At 42.3% G+C, this 19,469-nt stretch overlaps 2 protein-coding genes across 12 annotated transcripts in view; both read left to right on the top strand.

Annotated features, from left to right (window-relative positions):
* Window positions 1-3,011: 3,011 nt before the first annotated feature.
* Window positions 3,012-15,051, top strand: LOC125895933 (flavin-containing monooxygenase 5-like). 3 transcript variants are annotated; one of them, XM_049588189.1, is made up of 10 exons: window positions 3,012-3,107; window positions 5,590-5,764; window positions 7,421-7,609; window positions 8,613-8,778; window positions 8,925-9,067; window positions 9,175-9,371; window positions 10,391-10,526; window positions 10,931-11,150; window positions 11,354-11,426; window positions 12,146-15,051. In XM_049588189.1, the coding sequence occupies exons 2-10, from the start codon at window positions 5,633-5,635 to the stop codon at window positions 12,543-12,545; spliced, it is 1,656 nt and encodes a 551-aa protein (XP_049444146.1). In that variant the 5' UTR covers window positions 3,012-3,107; window positions 5,590-5,632; the 3' UTR covers window positions 12,546-15,051. The 3 variants fall into 3 exon arrangements, with proteins under 3 accessions (XP_049444146.1, XP_049444147.1, XP_049444145.1); XM_049588190.1 differs by lacking the exon at window positions 3,012-3,107 and adding an exon at window positions 3,206-4,064; XM_049588188.1 differs by lacking the exon at window positions 3,012-3,107 and adding an exon at window positions 3,206-4,187.
* A 2,298-nt stretch (window positions 15,052-17,349) lies between these two features.
* LOC125895930 (flavin-containing monooxygenase 5-like) overlaps window positions 17,350-19,469 on the top strand; it is a 35,935-nt gene continuing 33,815 nt past the window's right edge. For 5 of the 9 annotated variants that reach the window (XR_007450225.1, XR_007450224.1, XM_049588181.1 and 2 more), the window contains exon 1: window positions 17,807-18,148. Coding sequence is in view for 6 of the 9 variants with exons in the window: in XM_049588181.1 (XP_049444138.1) it covers window positions 18,017-18,148 (132 nt within the window). In the remaining 3 variants the exon portion in view is untranslated. Of the gene's footprint in view, window positions 17,499-17,800; window positions 18,149-19,469 lie in introns of those variants that run through there. The other 4 variants (XM_049588178.1, XM_049588177.1, XM_049588184.1 and 1 more) reach the window with 4 other exon arrangements.

The following is a 19,469-nucleotide window of genomic DNA, read 5'->3' as shown; positions in this document are numbered from 1 at the left end:
TGTCAACCACCACGATGTCTGGTTGGTTAGCCAGCAGCTGTTTGTCAGTCTGGAAGCTACAGTCCCACAGGATCTTAGCCCTGTTGGTGTGTGGTGTGTCCCATTGGGATTTGGGTACTTCAAGTCCATACTGGGTGCAGATGTTCCTGTACGCTATCCCAGCCACTTGGTCGTGCCTGTCCATGTGCACTGATCCTGCCTGCATCTTACACCCTGCCACTATGTGCTGGACCGTCTCAGGGGCATCTTTGCACAGCCTGCACCTTGGGTCTGATCTGATGTGGTGGACCCTGGCCTCTATGGCCCTGTGCTGCGATGATTAGTGCCTCCGTGCTGTCTGTCAGTCCAGCATTCTCCAATGAAACTTGCCTTGTCATGCTAAAAGAAGAGGTCTTTCACAAACTAGTAGGTCTTGTGTGTAGGGTTTAGAGGGAAAAGTTGGCAGCAATAGAATATGAGTATGTTTTCTTTAGTGTATACCTTAGAATGAGACTTTTATATTTATACAGGGAGCTGAAGTAAATCCAGGAGTGTAGATTACCTGAGAAACAGCACCATCCTGTGGCTTCTTTGTGTTACTTTAACACAGAAACCCATCACACACACAAACTTGTGTTTAGTTTCATGCAAGCGACTTTATAATCCAGTATTCAGATGGTGATGTTTGTACCACTGAGGCCAGCTGTGTTTTCTATCTGTTTTTTTTTCTTGAGTTAGGGTAACAACTTTATTGGTAGGTCTTGTTTTACACTGAATTTCTCCATGTTACTATAAACGTGTTTTACTTTAATATTTCTGTGTGTGTGTGTGTGTGTGTGTGTGTGTGTGTGTGAAATTTTAGTAATTGGCATGAGCAGAAATAGTAGTGGGCATACTATGATCTCAGTGGAAAATTAAAAAGAAAAAAGAAACGCAAACGCACCTCTCCTACATAGCAGCAAGACACAGTAAAGCTTGTAGGACTTGATGTTACAATCCCTTGAATAATCAGCTCAGCTTCCTGCGTGGTATCTTGAGTGGGCGAGGGGTAAATACTTCATTGGGGTCATCAGGTGGGCACCCTCCATCCTTGGTGTTTCGTTGATTTAGGCCCACAACACCTCCAGAGGGCTCAACGGCGACACCTGGCGTCCCAGATGTGCCCCCCTCTGTTTTTACCCCTCGACGGTCATCTCGCAGCCCAACTGGGGTCCTTCCTCTTTATCCACAGCCAGTTGTTGCCTCGCTCGGCAGCCTCTGAGATTGACTTTACTGCTTGGTGGAAGGCCTGTCCTTTCACCCCCATTTTCTTAAGAAGACTTGTTGTGGTCTTAGCAACAAACCCTCTGCACCCAACTTCTACCAGAAACTCTTTGGTACGCCAATTGCGTTGGAAACAAAGGTTCTATGTTTCCCGCTCAACCAAGCGGGAAACATAGAACCCTTTTTGTGTAAGCGGGCAACATAGAAGCTTTTTTTTGCAGGGTTAAGTGGGGAACATAGAACCCTGGAAACATAGGGATGACCCCGATACGGTAGCTACTGTAGCTAGTTCACTTGTTTGCTGTCTAACTTGGAGCCTTTGGAGCCCTGTGTTCAACTTTTTTCAAATGAAAAAAAGAAAAAAGCTAGGGACATGTAGGCTACCCTAAAATATTATTTATTGATTCATATTTAGATTCAGACAACTTTATTGATCTCACGTGGCCACATTGAATGGCCCAAGTTTAAAAAACACACACACACACACACAGACACACACATATATGTGTGTGTGTGTGTGTGTGTGTGTGTGTGTGTGTGTGTGTGTGTGCCTGCAGACGTGTGTGTGCCTGCAGACGTGTTGCGCCTATTCGAAAATAGGCACACACACACACACACACACACACACACACACACACACACATATATATATATAATATATATATATGTGTGTGTGTGTGTGTGTATATGTATATATATATTAGGGATGGGTCACGATTTTCGAATTTTCGAATAGGCGCAACACGTCTGCAGGGCGATTATTCGAAAAATCGTCGAATAGCCATGATTTTCGAATAGTGTTTTTGCTTGTGCTGCCCATTCCTAATACGTATATATATAAAGTAAAAACTATTGTTACATCCAATATTAAAAGAATGTGTAGCCTATTATTTTTGTTTTTTGATTCATGGAGAAAGTATTTTGAGTATTTTAAATACAAAGATTCCTCCACTCAAAAGTATTGTGTTACAAATTACATTTTTATCAGCCTCATCAAATACAAATTACAAAATACTCAAATGTAATTGAAATATGTATTTTAAATGCAAGTAATAGAAATACTGCCCATCCCTGCCTGCGCCTGCAGACCTGTTCAGTAATCCATGCTTGCACCAAGCACAAAATGCCTTGTGTGTACAGTAGGTTTGTATAAGATGCCAGTAAGACACATGCATAGTGCTTCAGAGCTGCAAGAGACTACAACACTGGCTTTTCAGTGAGGTGTAGAGAAGAAGCATCCAGAGACTGCTGATTGATCCTGTGCTTGGGTCGAAGGTCTTGAGAGTGTCTGTTCCTAATTGGATTTCCTCATCTTATACATCATAGCAGAAAAGCCTTTTTGAGGTGGTGTGTACATGATTAATCATATGAACTCAAAGATTGTTTCACATGAATGCTGGCCTCAGCTTTTACAAATTAAATGCTGTGTACTGGCACAAAATTTCAGCACCTAAAGCGTTTTACCGAGGTTGTGCTGACTCGAGGTTGCACTTTGCCTTCTGTTTAGCCAGTTTGGCTTTTGATACTTATTAAACAGGGACCACCCACCGCCTAATCACCCTGTGTTAGACCCTTTGTTCTTCGTTTCAAGTTACATCTATATTTATATGAACAAGAAATTACATTATAATGCACTTTCTAATAAAGCTGATATCCTTTGATAACTCCAAAAAATCTTGGTTAAACTAAAAACTCACTTCCCAGAAAGTGTGCGCTACATTTGTTTCCTCATGACTTCCTTTGTTTAGGAGACCCGCAGCCTGTCAATCATCAATCTGACCTGTCTGTATGTTAAAGCCTGACTGATAAACAAATTTTAAGAGTGGAGCTTTGGTCCATTGTTACTCTGTCCCTGTGAAGAAGAGGTAAGGCTGATGCAAGTTGCTCATGTTATGTGTTGGTTAGCAACTGCAGTTAGCGTTTTACTGGTAAAGTAGATTTGAGGGTGGTCTTCTGAGAAGTTGCTGTTCAGTTGCAAATGTTGTAGCAATAATCGTTTCTCACAGCAGATTATTTTGACTTGTCATAGCAGGAAATATAGGCATTTCTAAAGACACTGACGATGGCTTTGTTGTGTTCACTTCCAGCGAGCCATCATGCAAAGCAGCTAAATGGAATTCAGCCATCATTGATTTGATTTACATTTGTGCTTTTCCTACTGTAACAAGTCAAAATGTCTGTGTCCTAAAGGGTGTGTTTGTGCATGTGTTTCCGTGTTGACGTGACAGAGGTACAGTGCAGTTATAATGTAAAGCATCATAGTTACTCCTCTGATATGATCATTCGCATCAGAGAAATTATTTGACAAATTAAATCTAACAACTTTGAAGTAGCGCCCTACTTAATCTGTGGCCTACCATATACTTAACATGTTATTTGACTTCCTAAATAAGTCTTTCTAACCTGAATCTTGAAATCTCTTCCAACATGAGCACTTTTGTTTCTCTGTTCCTGCATGAATCAAATTCATCTAAGACTTATGTTTGAAATGGGTGTGTTTAAGACCCAACTGCAGCACAGCAGACACACAGGTACAGTTGGTAATGACTTTAATGTAGTTTGCAGCAGGCACAGGAAAATGCAGAGGAAATGTCCAGCAGGTGAAAATCCACACAGCATAGACACTGAAACCAGTGTGGCAAAACAACAAGAGTCTCTGCTCAACAGGGAATCACAGGTTGGATCAAAGAAACTTGCACTGTTGCGACAAGGCAGGAAATCTCCACACAACCACAGGAACAGGCAGACTGAAACCAGGAGGGCAAAAGCAGAACTCGTGGTTGGGGGCAAAAGGCTGAGGAAATTACCAGGATTCAGGCAAGGTTGGCAACAGGCACTCAGTCCGGGAGTAGAAGTGATGGAGAGTCTTGCATGCAAAGAACAATCTGGCAGTGAGTGTGTGGAGAGCAGGAGTCTTTATACTGAGCCAGTCTGATTGAAAGCAGGTGAGTGGAGTTGCCTTGATGAGATGGGTGTGGCTGGCAGTCAGAGTGGGGTGAATGGAAAAGTACTGCATGAGGTGAGCAAAATGGCAGAACTGTGACAACGTTATTTCGCAGCAGATAGTTCAACTTAACGTAGCAGGAATCTATCATGTTCATGTGGCAGAGGACTTTTATTTTGATTAAATTAACAGATTGTCTATTTGCATGGGGGTGAGAATCGTCACTCTGCAGCGATTTGGCTATTTACACCCATCCATACAATGCTTTTTTATGGATCCCAGTGCATGCACGTCTCGTCACGTGTGCACCTTTAAGGTCTGAGGCAGTTGAGATTAGGTCAAAAAGGTCTCTACTACCTAGAGGAGTTGCAATCCAAAATAAGATCTCTTCTTTGTCCAGCCTATTTCTCAGTATAACATCAGTTTGAGTTTATGACCCTTTTTTTTGTTTGTATTTCTTAGATGTAGCTCCTGAGAAGTTCCTCTTGTCTCAACACGATCCTGATAAAAGATCTTAAAAATTCTCTTTTTCCTCTCACTGCAGGGATCTTTATTTGTCTGGAATAATCAGCTCTTGAGTCAACAGTGAGATCCAAAAGAAAATTTGGTTGGCTTATAAATGAGGCTGCACAATTTCAGAAATTTGTCCAAGTGATCAAATTCAAGTCTCAACTCTGTGTATTTTAGATTTAAAGTGAGCTGACCTAGTTTAAAGAGTGACACAGTTTGACATAGAGGATGAATGGGTTAAACTTATTGACTAATGCTGACTTTCACACAGGAGTCCGAGGTGTGAGCCAGGGCTGGCTTATCATTTTCAGACTCAGTTTACTCATTGTTTTGTGTTTTTAGGATGCACTAAGCTAATGAGAGCACCCTTTGTACAGGACTTCAGCAGAACAGCTGAACAGACTCTTTGTGTTAGAGCCATATTTCAACATTTCAGGACACCCAGGAATATTATCCCAAGCAGCAGGATCACTGGCTGCAGACACCTGGGTGCTTGCCATGATGATATACACCTGGGTGTTATTAACCACACTGACCAATCACCTCACACTGACACACATGCTGTTTCATACATGTCCCCACCAATGTTGAGATGAAACCTACATGCTTTGCTGGTATTTGTTACACCTGTGTACAAGTTCTTTTAGGAAAAAGTGTTTTAATTTCACTTTCTATCCACATTTTTCTGGAAAACAAAGTTCATGGATGGAGCCACTGTTCTTTAGAATAAGATGAGACTTTAATCTTGTTTAGTACTCGTCTGTCTCACACCCAAATTAATACAATTATCCTTGATTGATTCAAGTAACCTAAAACAAGCCATCACTTATATGCTAATTAATCATTCAGAAATGATCAGCTGTAAATGACAATCAACATAAAACTGCTTCCAGTTCCAGCCTCTGCGTCAGGTCAGAGCTCTTGTTCCTCTCCAGCATGGTTCAGAAGGTGGCAGTGATCGGCGCAGGGATTTCTGGTCTGACCAGCATCAAGGCCTGTGTGGATGAAGGTCTGGAGCCCACCTGCTTTGAGAGCAGCCATGATATTGGGGGTCTTTGGAGATTTAAGGTGAGGGAGAATGTGTTTTAAATGCTTGTACGTTATAAGCTTGCATTGGCGCTGCAGTCATGGTCATTTGTTTGAAATGTTAACCTGTGTAGGGATGTGCCTGTAAATCTGACAGTAAATGAAAGAGGATAAGACCTCTATGGATCTCATGTGGTCCAAAGATTATTTATGCTAAAAAAAAAAAGAGCTGTCATTCACAAGTTGGTTACCACAACTGGTAAGGCCCTTAGAGCACTACACTAAGTTTTTGGGAGTTTGACCCTTTGATGCCAAACACTGTATCATACAGGAAGATAAATGAGAATATGTGAACTTGTAGGAGCACTGAGGATGCAAATATAAATATAGATTTTTTTTAATGTTTTGTTTTGTTTTGTTTTGTTTACTTGTAGACACAATATAAATCAATAATAACACACTGGTAACGAGAGACTTCCCTACAAGACCTGAGGCTTATGTTGCTTACACAGAGCAGAGTCTCAACATTTTTTGGTACTGTTGTTTCTTCTCTGTAGATCACTGGTTCTCAACCTGTGGCTCTCGACCCCCACTGGGGGTCGCCAAAGCCTCAGGGAGGCTGAGGGCCAGATGAGCTGCCGGATTTTCGGCGAATGTTGGGCCGTTTTGCCGGCAAGCTGTGAGCGTTTAGACACACAGAGGCGGATTGGCGAGTTGATCTGAGGTGCCCAATTTTCCGCCTCGTAGGGTAGACATATTGGCAGAACCTTTTAGTTTAAACAGACAGAGGTGGCCTTCTGCAACGGGAGGGACTGTTGATGACTTGTGGGAGGAGCTGTTGATGACGCCGCACATGCGACACACTGGTGGTGGATAAACAGGAAACAGCTGATAGCAGGAATTAGCGAGCAGCTAGTAGCAAGAGGGAAACACAAACCTGACAGACACTGTAAAGATGAGCAACTGGGGAGACAAGGAATTGTGCGCCCTCCTTGTCCTCGCAAACGAAGAGGCCATTAACCGTCAGATGACGGGGACGGTGAAGGACGGGCCGATTTATGAGAGAATCGCCGAAGGACTGACCAGCCGCAGCTTCCCTCCCACGTCACTGTTTACGTCACACGCTGAGCTACACGTTTTGTTACTTGCTCACGCCCCCCATTGCCCCGAAAAAGGCGCGTTCTGTATAAACAAAAGTAGGTAGGCGGCATTTTGCTGCACTCCCCGATTTTGTTTTTATACTTTTTTACTACACCACTCACTGTCTGTGGAGCAGCTCCAGACTTTACATTTGATGACACCACAAATTTGAGTTTTAGCACTCTAGTTTTTTGATTTTGTTCATTTTTACTTGTATTTCTAGACTGTCTTAGACCACAGGAATAAAATGTATGAATTTTGAAAATAGGTGAAGTTCCATTTAAAGGAAAAAGGCTGGAAACCACTAAACAGAATCCAGTTGCCACACAGTGTTATATTAATGCTATAATTGTCCACCAGAGACAGTAAAAACCGTTTCACCTTGAATTTTAAAAGTCCTTTAAAGTTTGGGACATATCACAGGGGAAATGTGTAATACTATTTATACTGTACTGTAGTGACCGATTTGTTCATGTTGACAGTTAAATTGCAGACAAAGTAAGTTAAATGATAAAGAAAATGTTTGTCCCTATCTATCTTCATATCGTCCCTCTGCAGGAGAAGCCAGAGCCTGGGCGTGCCAACATCTATCAGTCGGTGATTGTCAACAGCTCCAAAGAGATGATGTCTCTCAGCGACTTCCCTCCTCCAGCTGAGCTCCCCAACAACATGCACCACTCTCAGGTGCTGCTGTATTTTCGCCTCTACGCTCAAGCTTTCAAACTGCTGGAGCACATACACTTTGAGGTCAGTGACTTTAAGGACTGGTGGTATTGTTTCTGTATGAAGTTAAAGGGACAGTTCACTCCAAAATCATAAACACACATTTTCCCTCTTCCCTGTAGTGCTATTTATCAGTCTAGATTGTTTTTATGTGAGTTGATCTGTGTTGGGAAATATCAGCTACGGCAATGTCTGCTTTCTTTTGCATATACTGGAACTGGATGGCACTCGGCTTGTGGTGCTCAAAGTTGCAAAAATAAACATTTAGAAAACTCAGCAGCGATGTCTCTTTGCAGAAATCATGACCGGGTTACTCAAGATAATCCACAGACCTTTCTGTGAGCAGTTTCATGTAGGAACTATTTTCTGTCTACTGAACCACACCCACCAACCGTATCACCGTGCAGAAGGAAGCGCGCGTCTACTGCTAGCTCACCTAGCACCACGGAGGTAGCGAACATGACAGCTCGGCCGAGGTTTAATGTTAACATCTCACAAAGTCATGAGAATGAGCCTCTCCAGCAGCTCAGTGGCCTAGTGGTAGAGTGTCTGCCCTGAGACTGGGAGATCGTGGGTTCAATCCCCGGCCGGGTCACACCAAAGACACCAAGACAGTAAAGCAAATGCTTGGCACTCAGCATCAGGGGTTGGAATTGGGGGGTTAGATCACCACATGATTCGCGAGTGCGGCACTGCTGCTGCTCACCACTCCCTCAGGGGATGGGTCGAATGCAGAAAAAAAAATTCACACACTCAGGTGTGTGACAATCAGTGGGGCTTTAACTTTTAACTTTTGACTGAGTGGATGCACACTGTTTGTTCTTTCAGATCTGACAACATAAACAATGTAAATGGGTTCCTTGATACTTCCTGTTGGCATGTTTGTTAACGCAGTAGCTGGCAGGAGGTTAACAGGGACCAGAGCCGTTGCCTCTAAATAGGGGACTTAAAGTGAATAAGAGGGCATAACAATAAACCTAATAGATAAATATCAGTGTTAATTCTTGTGTGTATGTGTGTGTCACAGACTAGCGTCGTCAGCGTGAGGCAGACCCTGGATTTTGAGGTGACAGGCCAGTGGGAGGTGGAGACACAGAGGAGAGACGGTCAGAGGAAGACTCATGTTTTTGATGCAGTGATTGTTTGTACCGGACACTTCACCCGGCCTCACCTGCCTCTCAGAGACTTCCCAGGTACCAGGAGTCATTATAAACACTATGTTTTCTTGCTTCATATTATGTCACCCAAGATCCCCCACTGCATTTGACAGAGACACAGTGCAGCTGCTAATCCAACTCCAGAGAGCTATGAAAATAATTCACTTTTTTTTTCATCTCAGGTATTGAGAGCTTTGAAGGCAGATATTTCCACAGCTGGGATTATCGCAACGCTGAGGGTCTGCAGGGCAAACGAGTGGTGGTGATAGGGATTGGAAACAGTGGAGGTGATATTGCTGTGGATGTCAGTAGAGTCGCTGAGGAGGTACCATATTCAACTCAGTTCTGTATTTGGCTTTATTCTTAAAAAAACAAAGTGACGCTTAAACATTTTAAAAGCTGAGCACATGAATGTGCTGTCCTGACCTGCAGGTGTACCTCAGCACCAGGAGCGGAGCATGGGTTGTCAGCCGTTTGGGACCGGGAGGGATCCCAAATGACCTTATTGGGACTTCACGAATGGATATGATGATGTACAAGTTCTTCCCCTCGTGGATCAACAGGATGGTGGTGAAGGGGCTGGAAAAGGCTTTGGACCACAGACTATATGGGCTGAAACCAAAAAATGGGTAACAGACAAGATACTTTAGATGAACATCTTTGTCTTATTGTGTGGTCAGTGTGATTATTTTTAAGCATACATATCAAAGTCCACAGTCTTTCTATGTTCATACACCCTATAATACACTGGCAGAGCTGACAACATACAGATGATTTTGCAGGTTACAAATGTTCATTTTTCTTCATATTTCATCCTTAGAAATGGCAACGAAAAAGACTTAAACACAATGTGATTCATGTCAAAAAGTAGAATTTCCAGTTGTCTTATGCAACCACTTTATAATTCTAGCACCACACTGGGCATCACACTTAAAAAAAGTCCCATCACATATATGTTATGCATCAGTGAAACATTTGGCCTCATGGTGGTGCTAGAGGATCCAAAGTGTGTTTAAAGCAGGTTTAAATGCCTAAATTAAAATCTATTTGTAATAAGAAGGTGTGAGCCCGAGATGGACAAGATGTAAATTGCAACATTTCTCCTGGTCTGGTATGAACTAAAATGAACAAATGTACTTTTTACTTCCTGAGCAACAGTGGCTTCTACGCTGTACCAGGCAAGTCTACCTAACTACTGGAACTGGGCAGCAGTAGCTCCTTCCATCGAGATTTGGGACTTGGCTTAGGTACCAGAGGGCAGTTGGTTCAAGTCCCCATATGGACCAAGTATGGAGTGTGGTCTGGTAGCTAGAGATGTTCCAGATTGCCTCCTGGGCACTACAGAGGCACAGAACCCCCAGCTGCTCAGGGCTCCTGTCCAAGGCAGCCCCCCTTCACTCTGAAGTCTCTCCATTTAATGCATGTAGAGGTCCTGTGTGTGCATGTGTGTGTGTGTGTGTGTGTGTGTGCATGTGTGTGTGTGTGTAATTCAGGCCTGTGAGAATGAAAGAATGAATGAAAAATTAAATTTCCCCTCGAGCATTACTAAAGTATATTTTCTTCTTCTTCTTCTTCTTCTAACTGCACGCTGAGTGTGTTTTGTGTCCTCATACACTGCCCTATCACAGCCCTGTTGTCCTTTATCCAGGTTTTTTGAACGAAACCCTGTTGTGAATGACGACCTGCCTGGTCGGATCATCTCAGGTCGTGTTCAGATGAAACCAAATGTGAAGGAGTTCCGTGGGTCCAGTGTGGTCTTTGTCGATGGGAGCATCATAGACAAGGTGTGTATTAGTACAGTTCTTAGACTGTGTACCTGATCTTAATCATATAATATAAATATAATATTGTTGCATTTAGTACTGTGCAGGGCTGCAGTGATATACTGGTTTTAAGGTACAGTATATGATGTAAAAATTGATGGTTATTAAACCATGAAAAAATGCTAATAATAACTCTTTAATTTTCATTCCTTTAGGGATCATACTGACTGATAATAATGTAAATTCTGTATCACAGTGATCCTGTGATTATGTGGTTATAACATGAAAATCTTTGTAACCCTAGTGATTCTCTTTCCTTTTTGTTTTCTGTACACACAAAGTAAAGGTAAGTAGAAGTCCATCTAATAGTTGTTTTGTGTGTGTGTGTGTGTGTGTGTGTGTGTGTGTGTGTGTGTGTCACACAGGTGGATGTAGTGGTGTTTGCCACAGGCTACAACTACAGCTTCCCCTTCCTGCCTCCGGCTCTGCAGGCTAAATCTGGATACAGCCTGCGTCTCTACAAGCACGTGTTCCCTCCTGCACTGACCCAGCCTACGCTGGCTGTGGTGGGCTTCATCCACGCTCTCGGGGCAATAAACCCTGTGGCTGAGTTACAAGCTCGCTGGGCTACAAGAGTGTTTAAAGGTAAAGTACAGCACTTTAACTAAAAGTTTCACGCTTGGTTTATCATAAAGCAACAGGGTGATAAAACAATTTTCAGTATGTTTCATTGGCCTGTTAATGAGGGGCCTCGGTCTCCAGGACCCAAACAGGCCATTAGAGTAAGACAAAATTAAATAATTTTAATTGCATGAATTTTTAGTGAACTGTTTTTTTTTGTCATGCAGGCTTATCAACCCTCCCGTCAGAGGAGACCATGGTGAAGGAAATTGAAAAGGACTCAGTGACGATGCATCAGAAGTAGGAATAAGCGTAAAACTTATTGTAGATCCATGTGAAGATGTTGAGATTATAACACAATCCATTTCAATGTTGCGCGTACAATCCACTCAGCCTGCAATTAATAAATTAATTTAATTATTGATTAATCTGGTGATTATTTTATCAACTTAATCAATTAATTATTTAATTAAAAAACAGGTAAAACCCCAAAATATTCCGTTTACAACTAACATCAGACCAAGAAAAGCAGCAAGACGTCTACTTTGAGAACCTGGAATCATTTTTGCCTGAAAATGACAATTAATTAATTATCAAAACAGTTGGCGGGTAATTATCTTTTGATCGACCAATCGAATTATTGTTGCAGCTCGACAATCCAAATACACTTTTATACATCTGGTAATTGTGTCACACAGTTAATCTGTTTCTAATAACGCCTGAGTTGGCTCATCACATCCCGAAATTGTGAAGTTTCTGCTTTATTTTTCTATTTTGAAATTGATGTGGTCTATTGGTGACAAAATCATTGGTCTGTAGTGAAATGTATTTGCGATTGCCAGGTGTCAACCTGTAGATGGCAGTCAGTACACATAGTTATAACACAACAACCCTATTATTACATATTGATATTCAACTGAAGTGTTTGGGGTTTAGTTGCTCTTTTAGTCCCTTATTAAAACAACATGTTTTGTTTGTGTGTTCGTTTTTACAATGGTCTTTGTCTTCCTCTCTGTCAGATATATGTGCTCGGAGCTGAACCCTCTCCAGGTGGACTACACCCCCTACCGGGACTTTCTGGCAGAGCAGATAGGGGTCCGACCGAACATACTGTGGCTCTTCCTGAAGGACCCCAGACTGGCACTGCAGGTTTTGCTGGGTCCCTGTACTCCTTATCAGTACCGTCTGACTGGACCGGGTCAGTGGGCTGGAGCCCGTCAGGCCATTCTCACTCAGTGGGAGCGGGTGTTTCAGCCATTCAGGACCAGAGTGGTACCAAACCCAGAGACCAGACACTCCTCCAGACCAAGTGTGATGTTTTTCTTCTCAGGAGCTGCTCTGCTGTGCTGCCTCTGCTACAACAAACACTCCATTTCCTCTTTCTTCTGTCTTCCTGCATTCTTCAGAGCTCCTCAGTGAGCTGATTGCATTAATGATAACATGATGACGGAGGCAGCAGTGAAGCAGCACACTACTGTACAACACTCTCTATCTCTAAGTGCTGAAGGCACACTGCACTAATTTGACAATTAGAAATAAAGTCTTCATTATTTTTATAATTAGCTTTCTGGCCACCCACTGAGGGTCTGTACAAACCCAGCCCAGTCGCCAGAATGAAATGCTGGCATTGTGCATTTCTGCAAATCACAGATATGTCACATTTGTGCGTTTCATATCATATCAACAATTCTCAAGTGACGTAGATTGCATGTATATGAGCTTTCTCATTAGGTAGAGGAGGGGATGGTGGATGGCTTGATGCTTAGCTAAGATGGCTGCCAACAGCTGACAGCAGCAGACCAGTACTGGAGACTGATAAAATAGGTGTTTTTTCAAATAGAGCTCGGGAAATATCCAGCCACATTTGTAGTGTCCAAACCGAGTATTTTTTAGCAAGAGTTCTGGACATGTCACACTGTGTTTGTAGCAACCAAACCGAGTATTTTTAACAAGAGTTCACTGTGTTTGTAGAGAGGGAACCAGGTATTTTTTTTGACTTAAGTTAAGGTCATATCCAGCTGTATTTGGAGTGACAAAAGTTTGCCATGTTTGTAGCAACAAAATCGAGTATTTTCTCACAAGCGTTAGAGGTATTTGTAGCGACTGAACTGGATATTTGGGACACGTCCAGCCATGTTTGGCAAGAGACTTTCCCACGTTTGTGGCAACCAAACCAGGTATTTTAAGTCAAAACATGTTTTCCTAATCTTGGCCGGGTGTTTCTGTGCCTGAACCTAACTACACATTAACCACAGTGTTGTCACATCAAATTAAAGATGTAACAGGTTTGCAGAACCATAGACCTACAATGCCAGCATTTATTCTGCCAGTGGAGTTGAAGAAACACGATGTAACTTTGGCGACTGTACATTTGAAATCATTCTGCAGAATTAATCTGTTTACCAGTGACAAGTGACGGTATATGTGATGACATTTTAGTCTTTCCTGCTAATGTTATTGTTATCAGACCCGTTGACTCAATGTTGGGTTTCATGCTAGTTGATTTTGGCCTACAGGAACGCCTTCCTGAGAGGTTCTATTGCTTCATGTGATTGCAGGAGAGTTTTAATATGATGAGGAATTGACCTTGATGCGCAGAAACAAACTAATAAACTGGATAAAATGGAAGTCGCTGTGTCATGCTAAAAGAAGAAGTCTTCCACAAACTTTCAGTTTCAGTTTCAAGCCATTACTTCTCCTTCACATCAAAATATCACACTTTCATGTTAGAAATGAAACAAAAACGGTATATTGTTGCAGTGATTCACCCTTAGCATTTGCCATGGAAAATCTGATTCTACACAATAAAATGCAAAACAAATGCAAGGAATATTTACACAGCATCATTTCAGTTACTTCAAATATATTGTGAATTGTTGCTATTTGTTTAATCTAGCCTAAATACGAGGAAAGAGGAATGTCATACTATAACTGAGAATTAGCCATGACTGGGTGTCCAAGAGATCCCATTTTTTTTTCAGCACCGCTGCTGGAATACACTGCACTTTTAGACTTTTACCTTCATGTCAGATTAAAATCAGTTGTCCTTTCACCTGGTCTGCAGAAGTGAATAAACCCGACTGGGCGATAAGCTATCACCAGTCTTCTCAGATAAGAACCTGCAGATGGGCACAAGGACAAAGCAGATATTTGCTCCCTTGTACCTCTTTTCCACCAAAATTAGCACATGTACGCAAGTTTTTTAAACACAAGTAAACCTGCCAGGGGCGGCCGGGCCGGTCTGTTCCAGGCTGAACCGGCCGGTGGTCGGAACATTTTTTTACCCCATAAAACGCAGCCGCGGTGGAGCGCAGCAGCCTGCCCTCACAGCCGCAGGTGCGCAGGTGGCAGTGGCACAGGGTGGAACGTCAGACTGGGTCAGTCTAATATTTTGCATATTAAGGGGGGATACCAGCGGTTAGCAAGCACTGCCTACATGGCCCTATCGTCCCAGACGGGTCGGGCCGGCCCGACAAACCCGACCAGACCCGCGGGTTCGAGCCGAAAAACTATGCAAATGACTCGGGCCGGGTCGGGCCTCAGGCTTTCTTATTTTCAGGCAGACAATCAGGCTAATGCTGGTGTGTCGGCTGCGTCGGGTCTGGGCTTAAAAACCCGCTGGGTCGGGTTGTAATTTTCAGGCCCATTGAGAACTCTAGTTTGTGTTTTTGGATGTGTTCAGGGCACACAGAATATTAAAGGTAGCCTACCAGCAATGTTACACCATACGTGCATAAAGCATCAATCTGCTTTATCAACTAAAAATAAAATCCATACTGGCTGACCAGAAAAACGCACAAATTTCTTTATTGCAAAAGAAAACATAGCCTATTTCAGGAGAGAGTCTGTGTTCACAGTTAAAAAGATAATATTGGAGTTGAAGCAGAGGGACAGGACAATGCCAGTCATAGGAGTGAGGAAGAGGAAGAGACAGATGAGGAGGGACAGGAGGAGGAGGAGGAGGAGATGGAAGAGGAGGTGGAGGAGAAGAAGGAGGAAGAGGAGGAGGAGAAGGAGGAAGAGGAGGAGGAACCACCAAATAAACAGAGCCAGGTACAGGTGCAGTGTGCAGGACTGGGTTGGCAGTAGGTCTTTGCATAGAATTATATTATATTCAATACACTCTACTGACTGACTAATCTGTGTGTGTTGTGTTTAATATCATTAGATTGTTTTTATACTGCAAATAAAGTATTCATGTTAAAATTACGGTTCCACTTGCGTCCATCGTGCGATCGGAAAAAAGGCCTCTCCAAATCTGAAACCTGCTAAAAAAGGCTTTAGACTCCTTTCCCATTGGCAGTAAACCAGAGCTGTGGACAAGGCTCTGCAGCAGGTTAATATGCCTTTGTGTGTGGAGGTGTTTTATTTATTTATTTATTTATTTTTTGTGGTGTGTCACATTTGACATCACAGACACTCCAGTGAACCTGTTAGTGAACAGTAGAAAGCAACATGTAGGCTTGTGAAAACTTTGCACTGGTTACTTATTTTTATATATCTCTTACTTATTCAGTCTCTCTTTCAAACTCAGTGCAGACTAGTCTGGATCGATGTTTGAGTGCTGCTTAGGTGGAGACAGATGGCATTTTGTGTTGGTGCGTCATTGCATCTCGACGGTTAAGGGGCTAAAATTTGCGTGATCACTCAGGTGTTTTGTTTCCATTATTGCCGATCAGAGCAGGAGCTGATAAATACCAGTGACAACTGCAGAGTAATTTGACCCGGGTTTAAATGCAGATTGTAATTTTTCCATTACATTAAAATGCCAGATGTTAGCGTGTGCTAGCGGGTTTCTTGTGCAGTGGAAAAGGGGCTTTAGAGTATTGTACAAATGGTTCTACAAAGTTATAACCTAGTGCTGATACTCAGTTTTAGGGCAAATCTTTTAGATTGGATATGCGACTGCCAGTATAACTTTCTATTTTTGTTTAGCATTTAAATGTATCATGGTTATTAGAATAGAAACAGCCAACTAAGACTTTGGCCCCTGAATCCATCACCCAGTAAACTAGGAGGCTGTTCTTGCTATCTAAGCTGAGCACAAAAAGTAAGGAAATTTGTGTTTGTTAAATTATTTCTTTCTCAGTTGAACTATGCAACCAGTTCAATAAAGTGCTGAGGTATGGTGGCATGCTGCTGTTCAAAACTTAATAAATGAAAAGTAGCCAGTGCATATCTCTTCGCACAGATAAAGGTGTCCATCCCACCTTATCATATAAGACACAATGATGGGTGGAGTGCAGAGTGATAAATTGAGTCCAATGAAGTGAGAGTGGAGGCAGAAGCATGTCTATAGATAACATCACCATAATCCAGAACTGATAAAAATACAGCCTCAATGATCTGTTTCCTACAAAGTAAGGGAAAATTTAATTTGTGTCTATATAAGTATCCTATTTTGTGTTTTAGTTTACTTGCCAGTATGTCAATATGGAATTTAAATGTTAGTTTCTGATCCAACCAGATGCCCAGATACTTATATACTGAAACCCTTTCAATACTGTGTCCTGTAAAAGTGGTGATGTGTAAACTGTCATCTGTAATATTTCTGGCTCTTGAGAATATCATGTATTTGGTCTTGTCTGCATTAAGAACTAATTACAGATTGAAAAGTGAATGTTGTAGTTTGTCGAAGGCTTGCTGCAGGATTTCAATGGCTGAGTGTGCAGTGTTAGAGGTGCAGTACAGAACTGTATCATCGGCGTAAAGATGGGCATTAGAATCGAGGATAGAGGATGTAATGTTGTTGATACAAATGGTAAACAGGACAGGACCCAGTACTGAACCCTGTGGCACACCCTTTGTTAATGGTAGAAATGTAGAGCGATTGTTTCCTAATGTTACACATGGTCCAAGGTGTGGCTATAAGTGCACTATCACATTCCTCGTTGTATAGATACCAGGGTGCTCTGAGTAACTGCTTGACCTAATCACAGTGCCTGCTCACCTTTATGACATCACAGCAAATGGTCATGATAGAGATGAATTGATTGACAGACGTGTGGTTGGAGAGAGCGTTTTTAGCTCACATTATGTGTTTTAAAATCAAACATAGGCCTACTCAGATTCATCATGATGTGGACCCCAAGGTTGTTTGGCTCCCATAAGCTGCTTTTGTGAATCGTGGGGCCACTCAGATCCATTATGATATAGAGCCCTGACAGTGTGGCCCTCTGCCATCTGGTAGATTGTCAGGAAAAAGGGTGCTGTTTGTTTGCTTTTGCTCCAGTTCAATAACCCTGACTCTGCACTGCCACGGGGGTCGTTTGGGGATACAGATTGTTGTGCACAGTCTCTTTATTCTCACTCCGCCCACTGCTCAGATACACCCAGCACGGAGAAGTCGTTTCCTCATCCGAATCGAAGAAGGTAAGAAATCATGGGCTACGTGCCAAAATATAGTATTGTAAGTTTTTGGTGCATTTTTGTCAAGATTTTTGTAAAAAAAAAAAAAAAAAAATGCGGTTAAACTTTTAACTGCTGTATTCTGAGACTGTTGACACCGGCTTTGCAGAGTCAAGCAAACAAGATGTTAAAGTCGAGTTGCGAAAGTAGAGTTGGTGTCTGAGTCAGTGCATTGCTTCTAATGTGAAATATGTAAAACTTGTAGCTACACATTAACACGTGATGAGCTTTGATCGTGGTTGCGCAACATTTAGAGAAACCAGTTAAAACTGAAACAGAAGGCGGGCTGGTGATCATAGAGCCCTATAAGATAAATGTTGCACATCTCGTTTTACTGCATGCATTGCCTCTTCTGTGATTTTCAGACAGACTGATATAATTATCCGACTCAGCAGAGTAAAGAAGGGGACGGATCTCTGTGTTCTGGTGCTGTTTGCAGATCTTGTGTTACTTAGAGTGAAAACATTTGTTTCAGCTGAAATATGACTCGTCGTGTGGCGGTGGTTGGAGGAGGAAGTTCAGGATTGGCCTGCATCAAGTGCTGCCTGGATGAAGGGCTGGAGCCAGTCTGCTTTGAGAGCAGCGATGACATTGGTGGTCTGTGGAGGTTTAAGGTGGGTCACGCTGCACACTGGTTCGTTTCATTTTAAGTTAAGATGTGTTATATCCAGGCAGCAATTATAATATATGTTGAGGGACACAAATGCCACTCCCTTTGGCTCTGTTTGTTCAGCCAGATTTGTTTTTAAGAGAGTTCACCATCTTTGTAAAGAACAAACTGAGGATATGTCACGCTGTGTTTGCAGCAACCAGCAGGCCAGCCATTAGGAAATATGGGCAGAGGGACATATTTTTTGTATATTTTGTACATATCACTATGCACAATGTTTTACTTCCTGCAATTATAATCCATTTAATCATATTTATATAAAAGCAAAATCAAACATTGACTGATCAAATTACTGCAAGGTTGCTTTGGTTGCTTGTCATTACAAACAGGGCAAACTGTGATAAAAACAAACAAACAAATAAAAAAAAACAACTTTTTGCTACAATCAAGACTGGACATGTCCCAAACTGCATAAAAAAGGTCCAGCTTCGTTGCTGCAAACACGACAAATTCATGTTAAAAATAACCCCTGTGGTCACTACAAACACAGCTGGACATGTCCCGAACTCTTGTTGATAATACCCAGTTTGGCTGAAACAAACATGGCACACTCTCATTAAAAATACTTGCTTTTGCCACTACTAAAACAGCTGGACATGTCCTCAACTTCAGTCAAAAAATACCCATTTCCCTCAATACTAACACAAACTAACTCTTGTTAAAAAAAATACTCAGTTTCGGGGCGTCGGTGGCTTAGTGGTAGAGCAGGCGCCCCATGTACAAGGCTGTTGCCGCAGCGGCCCAGGTTCGAGTCCGGCCGTGGCCCTTTGCTGCATGTCTCTCCCTCTCTCTCTCCCCCTTTCACACTTAACTGTCCTGTCCATTAAAGGCAAAAAATATCTTGGAAAAAAAATAAATACTCAGTTTGGTTGCTACAGGCACAGTGTGACATGTTCCAGACTCTCACTTAAAATACCCAGTTTGGTCTCTAAATACACTGTGAACTCTTGTTAAAAAATACCTGGTCTGGTTGCCCAGCCTGTCCTCAGGGAAGTCAAAGGGTACAGATGACCCTGGGCTAAGGTCAAGGAGGGCTCATGATCTATGGTCTATGGTTGACCCTTTAAACGGATCAAGTACAACAAGTTACTTATAACCAAAAGTATTTTAATCATTAAAACTTATTTCAGCATGCCATGTGATACTCCCACCCCCTTCACAATACCTGCAGGGCACACACATGGCACACTGAAATGTGTTTTTAATCAGAGTTTGCCATGTTTGTAGCGACCAAACCAGGTATTTTTAACAAGACTGTCAACTTT

Source organism: Epinephelus fuscoguttatus, linkage group LG10 (assembly GCF_011397635.1).
Source record: "Epinephelus fuscoguttatus linkage group LG10, E.fuscoguttatus.final_Chr_v1".
Lineage (NCBI taxonomy): Eukaryota > Metazoa > Chordata > Actinopteri > Perciformes > Serranidae > Epinephelus > Epinephelus fuscoguttatus.
The sequence above is the reverse complement of the archived record's forward strand: the minus strand, read 5'-3'. Positions and strand labels throughout refer to the sequence as shown.